General features: G+C 46.4%; 1 protein-coding gene across 1 annotated transcript in view; it reads left to right on the top strand.

Moving 5' to 3' along the window:
* Nucleotides 1-13,406, top strand: part of HRH4 (histamine receptor H4) — a 28,971-nt gene extending 15,565 nt beyond the window's left edge. The window contains exon 4 of the mRNA XM_074985451.1: nt 13,208-13,406. Within this exon, the coding sequence (XP_074841552.1) occupies nt 13,208-13,406 (199 nt within the window). The remainder of the gene's footprint in view (nt 1-13,207) is intronic.
* The last annotated feature ends 2,501 nt before the right edge of the window (nt 13,407-15,907 follow it).

The following is a 15,907-nucleotide window of genomic DNA, read 5'->3' as shown; positions in this document are numbered from 1 at the left end:
ACTGCTTGTTATTTGTGAAAGAACCATAGTCTGTGTTCTCAAAGTCCTCTTTAAGGGCTACCTTAGGGCAAGCGAAATACCTTTTAGTTCAAATCAGCAGCACCCCATGGGGAAGTTGCGGCACAGCCATTTACACCCCCAGAATCCAAACCGTGGGGTGGTGTGGGCATATGAAGCATTTGCAGGAGATTGAGTTGGAGCTGCTTTCCTATCAGCTTCAACAGGCTTCTTCCAGTAGATGTCACTAGTGCTCCACGGTATTTTTAAACTTTGCAGCTCCAGCTCTTTGAACAAACCCTTGCCCAATGTCATATAATATGACACAGATAATTATTCCAAAAAGCCACCAAACTCTTTACTTTTTATATGTAGTCAAGTGAATAAAAAAGTTAGAGAGAAGACACATGATCCTGGTAAAAAAACAAGTATTTAATCATACAGGTAATTATATCCTGGGCTACCTCTAGATTGCAGGCTTCTGTCAGGAGTCTGGAGGTTTCCCAACAGAAGTAGGGCGCATTGGGAGCCTTCTGCTGACATCCTGGTCTTTCTCTTTGAGGACGTGTAGTCTGAGGGGGTTTTCCTGACATTTGGCCCTGTGTGGACGGGCCAAATGTTGGGAAAGCCTCTCCTGCAAGAACTATCTTCAGGAGATACACAAATGCTTTGTGCAATTTGTGTATCTTTTGCAGACAGATCTCTTCTATCTAGACATAGCCCTGATATCAAACTTCTTCATCTGTTCTCCAGTGTAGGAGCTGCCTTGCATTTTGCATTCGAACCCCAAGGCCTTCTCTCAGCATTGCAAAGGGGTAATGAGCCACAGGTAGCTGAGTACAGAAGCAGAATGTGATCTTGGAAAAATATACTGTTTTCCTTTTGTAGTCAGTGTAATTCTCACAAAGCAGATTTTTGCAAGATGTCTCCGAAGATAGTGTAAAGCAGTGGTGCTCCCTGACTTATATCAGCTTGTATCTGGACTTTAGTGTACGAGTTGCCATTTAGGCTACGTCTACACTAGCACACTTTGTTGGAAGTAGCCTATTTCGACGTGAGACATCGAAATAGGCTACTTTGACACATATCGTCTACACGTCCTCCCAGGCTGGTGCCGTCAACTTTCAATGTTGAAGTAGCGAGGGAGAACGTCGAAAGGAGCCGCCTTGGAAGGAAATGCGGAGCGTCCACATACACGAGTGCTCCCCATTGAAATAAGGGGCCAGCAAAGCCCCAAGCCGCTCCCTTAAAGGGCCCCTCCCAGACACACTCGGCCTGCACAGCACGAGATCCACAGAGCCGACAACCGGTTGCAGACTCTGTGCACACAGCATGGACCCCCAGCTGCAGCAGCAGCAGAAGGCAGAAGCCCTGGGCTAAGGGCTGCTGCGCTCAGTGACCATAGAGCCCCACGGGGGCTGGACAGAGCGTCTCTCAACCCCTCAGCTGATGGCTGCCATAGAGGACCCCGCTATTTCGAAGTAGCAGGACGTGGATCATCTACACACACCCTACTTTGACGTTCAGCATTGAAGTAGGGTGCTATTCCCATCTTCAGATAGGAATAGCGATTTCGATGTCTAGCCGCCTAACGTCAATTTCAATGTCGAAATAGCACACAGCGTGTATAGACGCAACGCGTGCTATTTCGACGTTGTGCCGGCTACTTCGAAGTAGCCAGCTAGTGTAGACACACCCTTAGAAGGGATGCCAACGGGTACATACTTGGGGATTGATCTGCAAGAAGCTGAGCATCTCCTGAGAAGTACAGAACCATTTGGAAATCCACCCATTTGACTCAGAAGGCACTTGGGACCAGGCCTTTTGTTCGGGAAGACTATATTTCGACACTGAAGATGCTCATCTCCTAGTGGAGACCTGTGTGATTTTTGGCATGTGGAGACATACCAGTGCTAGCTCTGATGGAGCTAGGGTGCTAAAAAATAGAGTTTGACTATGGGGGCACGAGCAGTTGAAGGAGCTATACACATAACTTGGGGCAGCTAATCAGCGTGACCAGCCACTCCTGTTGCTCATGCCCTCATGGCTACACTTTAGTTTTAGTTCACTAGTGTGTGTATGTCTCCCCGAGCCAGAAATTAAACTTCCCCAACTCCAAGGGTAGCCCTACCATAGCACTGACAAAGAAGCCCTGCAGATACACTCCTCCAAATGCTGATTTGGCTTCTGAAATTTGCAAGGAGACTCTAAGCTCCAACATATGGAAGCAAAGTATGCCAGATAAAATATCTTAATTTCACTACATGGGCCAAATTCACCTCTGGAATATTGTCACTGGAAACATGGGATGAATGGAGTCTTTTATGTTTAAAACACAATGCAGACATTTGATTATCCATTATTTCTATTGTATCCAGATCACCACATTTTTTCAATGTGTCCAGTTGTTGCTATTTTAGGTACATTTGTTGCTAGGACAAATTCACAGTCCAATTTGGTCAATTTCTTAGCCATAGGATTTTTAAAATGTAAATTTCAGATATTTATCGCAGAAATTTCATAGTGTTGTAATTGTAGGGGTCCTGACTCAAAAGGAATTGTGCGGGAGTCACAAGGTTACTGTAAGGGGGTTGTAGTATTGATTCCCTTATGTCTGTGCAGCTGCTGGCAACAGCCCTGCCTTCAGCTGGACAGTGGCGGCTGCTGGCCAAGAATCCAGCTTTGTAGGCAGAGCTACTGCCAGCAGGAATGCAAACACCAGCAGCATCGCAGACATACAGATGGCATGGTATGGTACTGCCACACTGCTGTGCTGATGGCTGCAGAACTGGTCTGTTAGTCAGCAGCCTCTACTTTCCAGCCACCCAGCTCTGAAAGCACTAGTACAGAAGTAAGGGCCACATGGGTATGGTACTGCCACCCTTACTTTTATGCCGCTAGTAGGGTGGTGCCTTCAGAGCAGGGCAAACAGCCAGAATTGCAATCACTGGTCTCCACCTGCCCAGCTCTAAAGGCAGCTCAGAAGAAAGGGCAATAACACTGTGAACCTTCTAAAATAATCTTGTGATTCCCCTGCAACTCCCTTTTAGGTTAGGACCTGCAATTTGAGGCACACAGCTCTCTCTCCATGAAACCTGCATAGTACAGGGTAAAAGCACACAAAAGGTCAGATTTCATGAGAGGACACCAGATTTCATCATCTGCGATGTGTTTTGCCTGCGTGTGAATTTGGAAGGGCCCTAGTTATTGCATTGCTTGTACAGCTTCATTTTTGAATGCACCGTTCTTCCTTTCAGTTTTCTACAAATAACTAATTTAAATAATGGATCTTACCATACATTAGCTATTCATAGTCTGATCATGCCACATACATTCAGTGTCAAGTTCTGATTGGTCAGTTGTATTTTTTAGTGCTGTCATGGCAGACTCTAAAAGCAGCATCCATGTTCTAGTTTGATAGCACTAGAATAAACCACCAGCTCAAGTCTTTGCTGGCCTTCCTACATGGACTCTTCTGCTCCCATCCCCAAATCATGATAGCTAAGACCCAGTTCCTCTAAGTTACCTGGGTGCCTAACTCCCACTAATTTAGTATGGAAGTATTTCCCTTGGCTACAGAGGAAGAAGTGAGCAGAAATGCAATCTCAGTACTTTACCTTGGCCACAAACCTAGCTATGAGAAATCCAGGATACTGGCAGCTAAAAGGGTTAATTGGAAACTGATTTTTCTTTACTAGCTTCTCAATTAACTTACTTCAAAAAGGGTAGATTAGAAATGGGACAGTGGCTTGTGAGGTCAATAGGCTCAAAAAATGTTTCCTTCAATTTGTAGATACATTGGATATGTAAATAAGGTGTTGAGAGAAAAAATGAATAATAATACCTCCCCAGTGGTTACTGTTGTACAGCATTACAAATGTAGAAGGATATGCACTTCTCCACCCAGAATGGAGTAATTTAAAGTCTACAGTGGTTTAATTCTAGTTTAGTTCTCTTCATGTCATAGAGTTAGAGGCAAGAAGGCTCCATGTAGGAGTTCATCACCATTCTCTATGCTCCCCAAAGTCACTAGTGGAATTGACCTTCTGTTAGGATTCCTTTTATTTTATATTGTCTTTATCCCTAGCTTCAGGCCATTAGCCTTTGTCTTGACCCTTTTGACTATGATGAATAATTCTCTCTCTTCCGTAACTGCTCCTGGTTTGGATCCATTAATTGAAAGGAAACGTTCCAAGATGCTCCAGCCATTTGAGGAGTTGCGGTGATCCTTTTGGCAAGGCAAGCAGCCCTCAGAGATAGCCTGCATTTCGTACTGCCCACTGGCCCATTGCCAGTGCTTTGCAGGCAGTCGGGCCACTCAACTTTTCCAGTATCTGGAAAAAGTTGAGTTGCCATGAGGTGATTTTTGAAGGCAGTACTAACACCATGGGAGGAAGGGGAGACATCTGAAGCAGGCAACATGAAATAAAGTCCATGATGAAGTTTGGGTCCACAGTGCCATAAGAAACGTCGCATCCAAGGCTTTCAGGTATTCTAATGATGAATCACCGTTGTATGTAAAACTTGGGATCGAGAGCACATTTTGTCTAATTTACGGCTCGCCTGAGCCTCACAGTTTCAACAGACTTATTGGTTTTCTTCAGTATCACAGTATCAAAACAGGCATTTCCTCATTGGCTGAAAAGTCACATTTATTTCCTGGTTCACAATGTAAATATACTTCCTCCTCTTTTAATATTTTGGGATTATTGCTTGAAATGCTAGCTCATAAGGGTTTTCTAGCTGTAAACTGTGCACTGATTGACTGGGAGCAACTATCTTTATGGGGTCTTAAAGAAGAAGGCAGACAGAAATCAAACAGAGAGCCAGCTCCTTAGTTCTGTCCTACCACCTTTGCACTGCTGCAGTGGCATAAAGCAGCCAGAAGGCAGTCACATTTTCCCAGTTAAGGCCTCTCTTGCTAGTGGGAAAGACAGGTAGTTTAGAGGTGACATAGCTCAGCTTACTCTAGGCCAGATGTGAGCAAATTTTTTACATCAGGCCCCAACTGTTGCTTCTGCAATTAGCAGGGGCCCCAACCTATCTAAAATAATACAAATGGATGGAAATTTCACTTACATTCATATGAAAAAAAAGAAGCCCTTGTGGTACATGTAAGAATAGAAGTCTGTAGAATGTAAAAGTTTTATTAATCGTTATATAAATGTGAACACACAGACATAAAAGCAGTAATCTGTTTCAACATTTTTAATATCAGAGAGGAGCCGTGTTACAAGAAGTCCTGTGGCACCTTATAGGCTAAGTGATATTTTGGAGCATAAGCTCTCGTGGGGAAAGACCAACTTCATCAGATGCGTGTGTGGCGGCGGGGAGGAGGGGAGTTCAGAGGACGTGATGGATGAGCCTAGGACCCAGCATCTGATTGTGCTGTGCCTCCCTTACAAAAGTTCATGCCCTGTGGAGGGGGCCAGCCCCACATTTTGCTCACCCCTGCTCTAGGCCACCCCCGCCCAGCCCAGTAGAGGGGGTTTCTCACAACAAAGGTAGTGCAGGCAGAGTGCCTGCAAAGGGTTGCCCACACTGGAGCACATCAGCTGTCTCTGAGGGGCAGCGAGCGAAAGAGAAAACGTAGCCAGGCCTGCCGACAGGATGGCGCCGTGGTGTCAATGGACCTTGGACTCAGTGTTTCAAAGTGGCTCCAAGTGCTAGCCGCTGCCACTACTACTTTGGCAAGGGTGGGATCTCCAAACTCCTTTGAACTGCTGCAGCAGCACTGCTGTGCATGGCTGTGGGAGGGGTGGAAGACACCCAGGGAAGGAGTGATTTAAGGCTGAGTCCTACTCTCATTGCTTTAGATGCAAACTGAATCAGACCCTATAATAAAATAAAGCAGATGGAGGTAGGCCTGTCTCACAGAACTGGAAGGAACCTTGAGCCCAAACCCCTGCACTCACAGCAAGACCTCCATCACTAGCCTTGACAGACGCTTTCTCCTTTGCTCCAGGCTCCTAAATAGCCTCTTCAAGGATCAAGCACACAACCCTGGCTCTACAGGGCCAATGCTGAAGCTACTGAGCTATCCCAGCTACCTGAAAACTTTGAAAGTTAGTATAGGGAACTCTGAATGTTCTCCTGTACCTCCTCACTATACCAAGGAGAATGAAAATAGCATCAATGCTGTATTTTGTTTTGCTGAAGAGTGGCCAGCAGCTTACTGTATGTGCTGCTAGAAGGGATGGAAGAAAAGCTGAAGTCTTGGCTTTACATCCTAGGGAAAGAATTAAATCAGTGGTTCCCAAACTTTTCGGCATCATGCCCGCCTTTTGATTTTTGAGAAACCCTCACGCCCCCCGCCCCACCTCTTTTTTACTGCGGGCCAGCCTCCCCAGCTGCCTGTGAGCCGCCTGCCTGACCCCCTCCCTTCCCGCAAAGCCAAGCACCGCCAGCCCCTCAGCTAAACACATCCTCCTCCTGGCCCTCAACCCACACTCACTTACCTTTGCAGGTGGCAGCTCGCGCCACGTGGGCCTTCACCGGCTACCTGCTTTCTATAGTGGCTGTACTGGGTCGCCCATGTGAAATGGCAGGGGCTGAGAGCCGGAAGCAAGGGCTGGCTTTTTCTTCAGGTAGGGTAATGACTGGGTGGGGGAGATGAGTTGTCTTGCACCCCTCCCTAGAATTTCTTCATGCCCCACCAGGGGGGCACGCCGCCCCAGTTTGGGAAACCATAAGTTAAATACTATGCTCCAAAATGCCTATTTTAATTAGAAGCTTTTTTTTTTTTTTTTACAGAAGCCCTCTCAAAAATAAACGCAACACAGAATATATATGGGGACAAGTGCTTTTACCTCTCCAGCTTTCATACTATTAGGCTACAGAGAATGAATTTTTCCTTCCACTGGAACAAAGTAAAACTGATAAAATCAAGGGAAAAGGGATTCCCTACAGGATCAACACTATAGTCATTTGCACAGTGTAATGTGGACATAAAACACTGTCAGATCATGGCAGTGGCATTACAAGAACACATTCATTTTATATAGCTGTAAATGATAACATAAGGTGCAAGGCAGTGGATAATCAATCTGTGTTGTATTGAAGAAGTCACATACTCTTGCACATTTGCATCCTAAACAAACTCACTTTCATTTACATAATACTGAAGAAATTAATAACTTGTTCCAGTCACACAGGAAGTCTGTGACAAATCCAAGAAAGGAAGCCAACCCTCCTGCATCCAACTCCTGTGTCTTTGCCAGTAGACCAGGGGTTGGCGACCAAAACAGAAAGAAGAGCCATTTTTTCAAATCTGGTACAAAAAAATCAATAATTCAAGAGCCACGATGCACGTGAATAAGACTGTATTAGCAACATGATCAAAACACAGATGCAGTATCATATCCACAGCGCACTGCACACATTAAAGAGGGAGTTATCCAATGTTTGGAGGAGATCACATATTGTTTGCTACTTAAATATGAGTTGTTCAGTGTTGGGGTTTTAGACTTTCACCATTTGTCAGAAATTCTCAGGAGGCTTTTGTTTTTGTTTGTTTGGTTTTTTTTTACTTTGCAATTACAGCATCAGGAATCACACAGAAGTCCTTAAGGAGCTGCAGGTTGCAGACCCCTGCATTAGGCTATTTTTTCCTGCAATATTGTTTGTTTGGTCACATTACCATTATTTTTATGGTAATATCTGTGGATTCTGACTATGAATGATGTAATTATTGAGTCCACTAATGACCTTGTAGAATTACACTGGTTTGTGGAAAACCTTGATTGTCCTTGCTATTTTATAAAATTAATAGTGAGGCTAGGTTTGTGCTGAATAATAGTTTCCCCCCCACCCCCCCCCACTTTACCTATTTGAATAGTTCAAGTGGAAAGTGAACTCCAGGCATGTGTTTTGTTTAAATCTATAGGAACCAGCTTCTGAGAAGCACTGGTTGGTGTAAGAACTCACTGTAAAGTTCACTTGAGCCTTCTAAACTTTAAGGCAGCGGTTCCCAAACTTTTTGGCATCATGCCCCTCTTTTAATTTTGAGAAACCCTCAGGCCCCCAACACCTCTTCTTTACCACTATCCAACCCCCCCTTTAATAAAAAATTCAATTTGTAATTTAAAATAAACAAGAAACTTGATGTAAAAATGTTATTTGAAATTAAAAATAAGCACAATAGTTTTTCTTGGCCTCTTGCGGGTGCCTGGTGCAGCCCCTGCTGGCTGGGTGCCTGAGCCCCATGTCAGCCACCAGAACTGCCCACACCAGATGCATGCCCGCCTGAGCCCTGTGCTACCAGTGCCACCCCTCAGAGCTGATTGAGCCCTGCACTGCCAGGGCCAGCCGCCTGCCAGCCGCCAGGGCCCCGTGCTGCTGGGGCCAGCCACCCACCTGCCAGTCTCAGCCATCCAAGCCCCGCAAGCCCCTCAAGCTGGCTGCCTGAACCCCACGATTCCCTCTGCCCAACTCCTCCCCAAAAGCCAGGCACCCCCATTCCTCCACTCTCATTCCATCCCCCTCCCCCAAGCCAGGCACTCCCAGGCCCCATCCAACCCCCATCCTTCTCTTCCTCCCTCTCCTCTCCCCAACCGACACTCACTCCCCTTGGCAAGAGGCAGCCAGCTCCATGTGGGTGTTTGCTGGCTGCCTGCTTTTTATAGTGGCTGCGCCGGGTCACCCACATAAAATGGCAGGGGCTGAGAGCCGGAAGCAAAGGCCGGATTTTGATTCTGGTGGGGAGAATTATGGGGGTGGGGGGTTGGGTCACCTTGCGCCCCCCTGAAACTTCTTCATGCCCCCCGGGGGGGCCCATCCCCCCAGTTTGGGAAACCATGTTCTAAGGGGACAATGAGTGGCCTGAGAAAAATAAAGAGGATAAGTACATTCAACAAGACAAGACTTTATTGGCTCCCTTTCTAAAGCATACAGATTAGATAAACTGAACATATGGTCTGTTAGTCCAAGCTGATATTTTTAGTTCTCAGAACTGGCTTTGTTTAGCCACCACACAGTTTAGGAACATGGGGAAATCTGTGGAAAGGTGAGCATCATAAGCAGTAGCCAGAAAAGCACAACTTTCTTAACAAAAAGAACCCCCAAGGTAACCAACATTTTATAAGCAGATGTGACAGATCCCGGCAGCCCAAACAACAGCAGTTGGACACTATCAGGGCATAATTCAAGTTGCAGATGTTATTGAAGTTACTGAAGATGTATGCCAGAGATATTATTGAACTGTATGCCAGAAAAGTTAGCACTGTATCTTGTTTATCCACATGGTAGAAACAAAAGATAAATACGTTGGGTGAGATTGTACCTATGGCTTGGTCTGCATTAGACCTTACAGTCGCATGCAGGTACACAGTTCTAGCTATAACAATTGCACAGCTAGAGTCAATGTATCTTCAGGCAACTGTAAGGTGTGTCCTCACTGAGAGAGACTGATGGGAGCTTTTGTCCTGTCAGCCTCTCTTACTCATTGCAATAGCGAGGAGTACAGGGGGTTGACTGCTGACCGTGGAGAGATCAATTTTGCGTCTTTACCAGCTACGTGAAATCGAACTCTGGAAGATTGACCCTGACTAGGTGAATCTTCATGGAAGTGCAGACAAGCTCTGTGTGGGGCAATGCTGCACAGTAGCACCAAGGGTAAACACAGATGCATAATCCCTCCCTGACCTTACTCATGCTTATGCAGGAGTACTCTGTAGATATGCCTCTTCCTCATCCTTCTACCCACACTAAAATTAATCCCAGGAGTGGCCTGCCCATCAAAAGTCTGCAATTGTATCTAACCACTATGGTCTGACCCTGCTACACCACATATGTGGACTGTGGAAGATGGGGGAGTCTCTTCGATCCTGCCCATCCTCCTGCACATGGGCCATTCACAGTGTGCCCCATCCTGTAAGTCAGTGATCCTCAACCTCTCCTAAAGGATGTAGCACTTCCTAAGACAGGCCCTGATTTGACTCAGCCCACTTTTCAATTTGGTTCCTGATCCATCATTTGGAATTAAACTGCAAAAACGTATGTATGCCGGACACGGTTATATGTGCCACTGGTGGAGAAATCATCAGGAAGCTCCATCGGGCTTCAGTTTGGCCTCTTAAGGGAGTGAGTTGGTTGAAATAAAAAGTGTTGTTTAGCTTCAAGAACAAATTGGAGGAGGGAAAAATTAGTTTTAGCTACCTGGAGCGTAACCATCAGCTGGGTAAATGCTAACATGGCTCCTTCATCAAGTGTTAAAACTGCTGTGCTGATGCTATTTCAACAGATTGTGAAGAGTACAGGTAAATGACTCAGAGCAAATAGGCCACAGCAGGAACAAGGGATGTTTCACCCTATTATGGTCACTAACGGTCCTCATATTTGTACAGCATTAAGCCTAACATCATTATCGTTCTGTCTGATCTTATGAACACTTCCTGTGGCAAGAGTGAGCAGAAAAAGTGGCCCGAGTCAAGCTTTGTAATGTATTCTGTTTGATTAGAACAGCAGGAGCGCTCAGCCATCCCACTCAGGATTCATTGTGTTAGACAGGATACTAACACATAGGGAGACATGGCCCCAGCCTGAAGGCACTGGCAACCTAAGAAGCTATGGAACAAATAGAAGATGAGGTGAGGGGGAAATCAAAGATTATTATATTTATATTGCAGTCAGGGCCAAACAGAGGGGAGGTCAGGAGGGCCATTTGGCCTTGGGCTCAAGTTCAAAGGAGGCCTCAGATTTAGACTCTTGTTCATTTTTTGGCACTTGATAAGTTTTGTGACTTGTTTTTATGTCCATCCCTCAATAATTAGTACCTTTGTACAGAAGGTGGCTCTGGATTGTTAGGCTGTGTCTACACGTGCCCCAAACTTCGAAATGGCCATGCAAATGGCCATTTCGAAGTTTACTAATGAAGTGCTGAAATGCATATTCAGCGCTTCATTAGCATGCGGGCGGCAGCCGCGCTTCGAAATTGACGCTCCTTGCCGCCGCGCGGCGCGTCCAGACGGGGCTCCTTTTCCCATGAATAAGGGCACTTCGAAGTAGGCGGCGTCCTTTCGAAAAGGAGCCCCGTCTGGACGCGCCGCGCGGCGGCAAGGAGCGTCAATTTCGAAGCGCGGCTGCCGCCCGCATGCTAATGAAGCGCTGAATATGCATTTCAGCGCTTCATTAGTAAACTTCGAAATGGCCATTTGCATGGCCATTTCGAAGTTTGGGGCACGTGTAGACACAGCCATAATATTCAAATTACATCTCACCTTTTTTTGGTGCCTTATTTTGTTTTCATGTGTCATCATTTTTTATTTTGATTAGGGCTAGGGACCTCAAAAGCTGGATGTATCTCCAGCCTCTCTGAACCTCTGAGCGGGCCTGACTGCAGTAAGTCTAGGATCCCCAGTCAGGGAGCAAGCCCCCCCTGGTGCTCAGGGCTGTACAAAGAGAGCACAAGGGGTTACAATACTAACATTTTTAATACTGACCTTGCACACTTTTTGAAATTAGGGCATAAAAGAAAAACACCTCAGTTGTTCCTGACTCCCCTGCCACTTACCCCATCTTGTAGGCTTCCTGGAACTTTTGTAGAGAGATTAGAAAGAGAAGGTAGTGGCTCAGCTCTATCTATCTTAGGCTTTCATAATGTCACCTCTCACCAAAATAGCTAAATGTTTTGTATGTAAAATCACTCAGGGGCTCTCTGGCATTTTTCTGAATGTGGGTGTGTACTGGTATTTAACCCTGTCCTGTGCTCTGCTCCAATAGGCTGATCACTCCATGCAACAGCCAATAAAAAACATATTTCTTCAGGTCACGAGCCTCTCCATGAATCTGTATATTCTGGGCAGTAGGGAAAAGAACCAATCAACACTGGGGTAAGCAGGCTGAATAAGATATTAACTAAGTCTAAAAAATGTCTCCACCGAGTGCACCACTTAGATGTCAAAATCTCAGAATGCAGCCGAGACCCAGTGAAAAGGGGATTTCAACCACACTCACTTTAGTAACTATGGCAGTTGTGAAGGTGGGAAATGGTTATGATCTTCCCCTGTAAAGCAAAATTGGAATGTCTGTCAAATCCCTCTATGTAATCTGCAGCACACATGGTAATGGAGAGGCTTAATTGTGAGTCTGACCAATCATGAGTCACTAGCTGGAGTGGGCTGGCTTCTGGGAAGGCGGAAATTCGAATGTCAAATGGCTCAGTTTTCCAGGTGGAAAGCAGAAGCCATATGAAGTGAAGCTGGCTAAAAGCTACGTGGTAGCACTGCTTTGTGCCCTACGTTTCAGAGTAGAGGCAGAGAGCAGGGGCTAGAAGCTCATGGAGGGGATCAAAGGGATGAGAGAAGAAGCTGGTGTACAGTAAACCCTCTACATGCACGATTTCAAGTTGGTGCTTAACTCGCATTAACGTGAGTTAAGCGCACCTCAGAATCCTGCTCCTCCTGGCCCTGGTTCAAACTGCCCTGCACGGCTTTGGTTCAAACACCCACCAGCCCTGGTTCATCCTCCACCCCAAGTAGCTCCAGCTCACCCCCTGCTCTGCTCTGACTCTGGCTCACCCTCCCTGCACGGCCCCAGTTCCGGCTCACCCTGCTTGCCCGTTCCCAGATCACAACTCCCCCCCATCTCCATGTGTGGCTCTGGCTCACCCTCACCCCTGTACAGCCCTGGTTCACCCCTGCTCCAGCTCAACCCCACCAAAGGGCAGCATGGCCCTGGCTCACCACTCCCCTGCAGCCCTAACCCATCCCAGGCTTAACCGTCCTGCCCCTCTCCCACAGCCCCAGCCACCGCCAGTCTTAACCTCCCCAGCTTTGCCCCTCACCCCAGGACTTACCTTTCAAAAGGAGCTCCAGGTGCTCCTGCTGCTTCCCTGGCTGCAGAATGTGTGTTCTGCCGGGGAAAAAAGCCTCCCCCAACTTGTGCAAATTTGAGTTATGTGATGGTGTGTGGGAATGCAACCCTTGCATAACTTGAGGGACTGCTGTATAGGAAAATAAGGATCAGAGGCACTTGGAAGTTAGACAGGCTGTGGGAGACAGTTATGAGCAACTACTATGGGAATTTAGGACTCCATCTCGAAGAGCAGTGGTCATGACAGAAACTCCTGAGCTGGCTGAAAAAGAGATGAAAGAGGATGGTGAAGATCAGATTTTTGAGCATGTAAGGAAAAAAAGGCTCTGTTGCTATTTTGAGCATGGGCTGTAGGCAGACTTGCTCAGACAAGTATGAATCTGGGTACCCTGTGCTTCAGAACAATCACAAGCAATCCCATTAGCACAGTAATCTACATTCCTTGCCCAAATGCGATGGGGGTGCTGGGGTTTGAGGAATTCCAGGACGGCCTGCATGAGGGTTGGGAGAATTTATGGGATGGCGAGTACGATGACAAAGAATTTGGAGATGAGGAATTCAGTAGAATTCCATCACATTCTCCCCCCTTTGATCCCTGAGAACAACCAGCAGCATCAGCATGCAGCCAAAGCCAGGGAAGGGGGCAGTAATGAGGAAAGGAACTGCAGTTTACTGCACCCCTGTTGCTTCCCTGTCACCTTGGTTGCTTCTTAATCTCCCTTATTTCCTCAGATCTGGTTTCCCTTCTTCTCCCCCCGCCTCCTATCCTCTTTGTGCTCACCGCCCCCTTTTTTTCCCCTTTCAGCTGACGATCTTGTTTCCTTTAAAGCGGACCACCCCCACCCACACGACTGCTAGCCTGTTGTGCTGTTCCTCCGTAACACAGCATCTGCACTGCCCCCCTTAGGATTTCCTGGCAGCAGGTGACAGGAGATGCTGCTTCTGATGGAGTACATGAAAAGACAGGCAAAGCTGGAGAGAGGTTTTAAGAAAACCGCAGTTCCTTTCTCCTGTTGGGAGGACATTTCTCCTGAGTGCCAATGTGACAACAGGGCACTGTCACTTTTAGCATGTACTTTAGTGTTGGTATCACAGTGGTTTCCTCCGGCTCGGCAGTCTTTGGCTCTTCTTCTATCCACAGCTGTCCTCCTGGGCTGGTGATGCACTGGCATAACTTAGGCACACACCTGTCATGCTGACAGTGACACAATTGCTGCAGGAACATTGCCAGATTAGAATCACAACACTGTTGGCCCTGACTCAGGGACCTAATTGTAGCTGTTGTGCATGTATCGGTAGTTGCTTCTGTATGGCTTTTGTTCAGTCAAGCACGGGACAGAAAGGAGTAGCTGACAACCCAGTCAAACTTACTGCGCGGGAGAGAAGCCCACTGCTGTACAGGCCAAATCGGTATTTTTGTGACACTTATTTTACCCTGGTTCTGAATGACTCATAGAATATCTCCTCCTCTCCTTCCAGGCACAGGCCAGTCACAAGCACACGGCAGCAACAGGATTTTGCAGATTGACACACATGATGTATATTTCTCCATACATCAGCTGGGGGAGACAGCACTGGTAAGTACAAAAGCAGCAGCGGCACAAAGCAATTTTAGTCTTCTCTTCATGACGTCAGTGGGACGTATTACACTACTTCCCTCCCCCCCCATGCATTCATTTAAAAGTGTCCACTTGAAAGGTTTTAAAAAATCCCACGTGTCAGAATCTCCTGAGTTATCAGTAACCTGCTGAGCGCTACCCACACTCAAGGCCACCATGATTGCTTCTGCTTTAGTAGGGTTTCTGATATGACCCATATCTCACTTACCGTAAACAACTGAAGAAGATTATAAGGAATCTTTTTCCTTATGGATTACAGCATTTCTCATGTATAGACAATTTACTGCATCATGTGAAGGTTTTCTAATTAAAACAAGAGAGGCCTGAACACATGCTTGAGGCACATGCTTCTCACGAAATGACAAGACATTGTTACAAATGAGGAGCTTTGGAACAGAGCAGGATAAGACCCACTTGATGTTCAAACCAAGAGAAGAGAGTAGGGACAGCTAGGCCATGCTCTCAGAAAACCATCATCCAGCACAGTCTGTCAAGCTCTCAGATGAAACCCACAGGGAATACACAAAAGAGGACGACCTGGACAATGTGGAGAAGATCTATTGAGGCTGAAGGACAACAACTGGGGTACCCCTGGAGTCAGCTAGAAGTTGTGTCCCAAGACACAGTGAAGTGGAAGAGACTGGTGGATGACCGATGCGCCACATGGAGTACAAGGGTTTAAATCAAGTAAGTCACATTTTCACCACTCACTAGCGATTTTGCTGTCTCACGTACTTGTTAATATTTTGTCTCTTGTCTCAACATAGGAAAAGTAAAGTCGGAGATATGCTTCCCCTGGAAAGGCCTGTTACATGAAATGCACATTTTGACATGTCCCAATTGGCCACTGAGTGTCACTGTTGTTCCACAGAAATATAGCAGCAAATTATATTAGACCAGTAGGGTTTTAGATGGCAACCCACAGCCTATGTGATGATACACACGCAGCCCTCATAGAGCTGGAAGAGATCTCAGGGGATCATTGAGTCCAGTCCCCTGCCCTCTAGACAGGGCCAAGCACCACAGTGATGGATTTTTTTTAAATGTTTGTGTAGACCCCTAAATGGCCTCCTCAAGGATTAAATTTACAACCCTTAGTCTAGCAAGTCAATTCACAGACTACTAAGCTACCCCTCCCCTCTTTACAAGCAGCTGCTGCTGCTGCTGCATTAAGTAGGCCTGACAAGTGAAGCACATGTGAACACTCCATATAGATGCTGCAGATGTCTTATTTTACAAGAGTGGGCAAGGTAGTGGCTTTTATTGGAGCAATTTATGTTGGCAAGACAAGACCAACCTTCAAGCCACACAGAACTCTGGTGTGGGAAAGGATCTCTCAGCATCACAGCAAAATGCCTGGTGGAACAGATTGCTTACCATAAGCACTTAGCACATGCTATAAGGGGCTATTCAAGAGATCATGACCTTGCACATTTGCAGTCCTAGGACAAAAAAAGGGGGCTAGTGGGTTAGAGATTGTT

This window comes from Carettochelys insculpta, chromosome 2 (genome assembly GCF_033958435.1).
Source record: "Carettochelys insculpta isolate YL-2023 chromosome 2, ASM3395843v1, whole genome shotgun sequence".
Classification (NCBI taxonomy): Eukaryota; Metazoa; Chordata; order Testudines; family Carettochelyidae; genus Carettochelys; species Carettochelys insculpta.
This window is presented reverse-complemented; position numbering and strand designations above follow the sequence as displayed.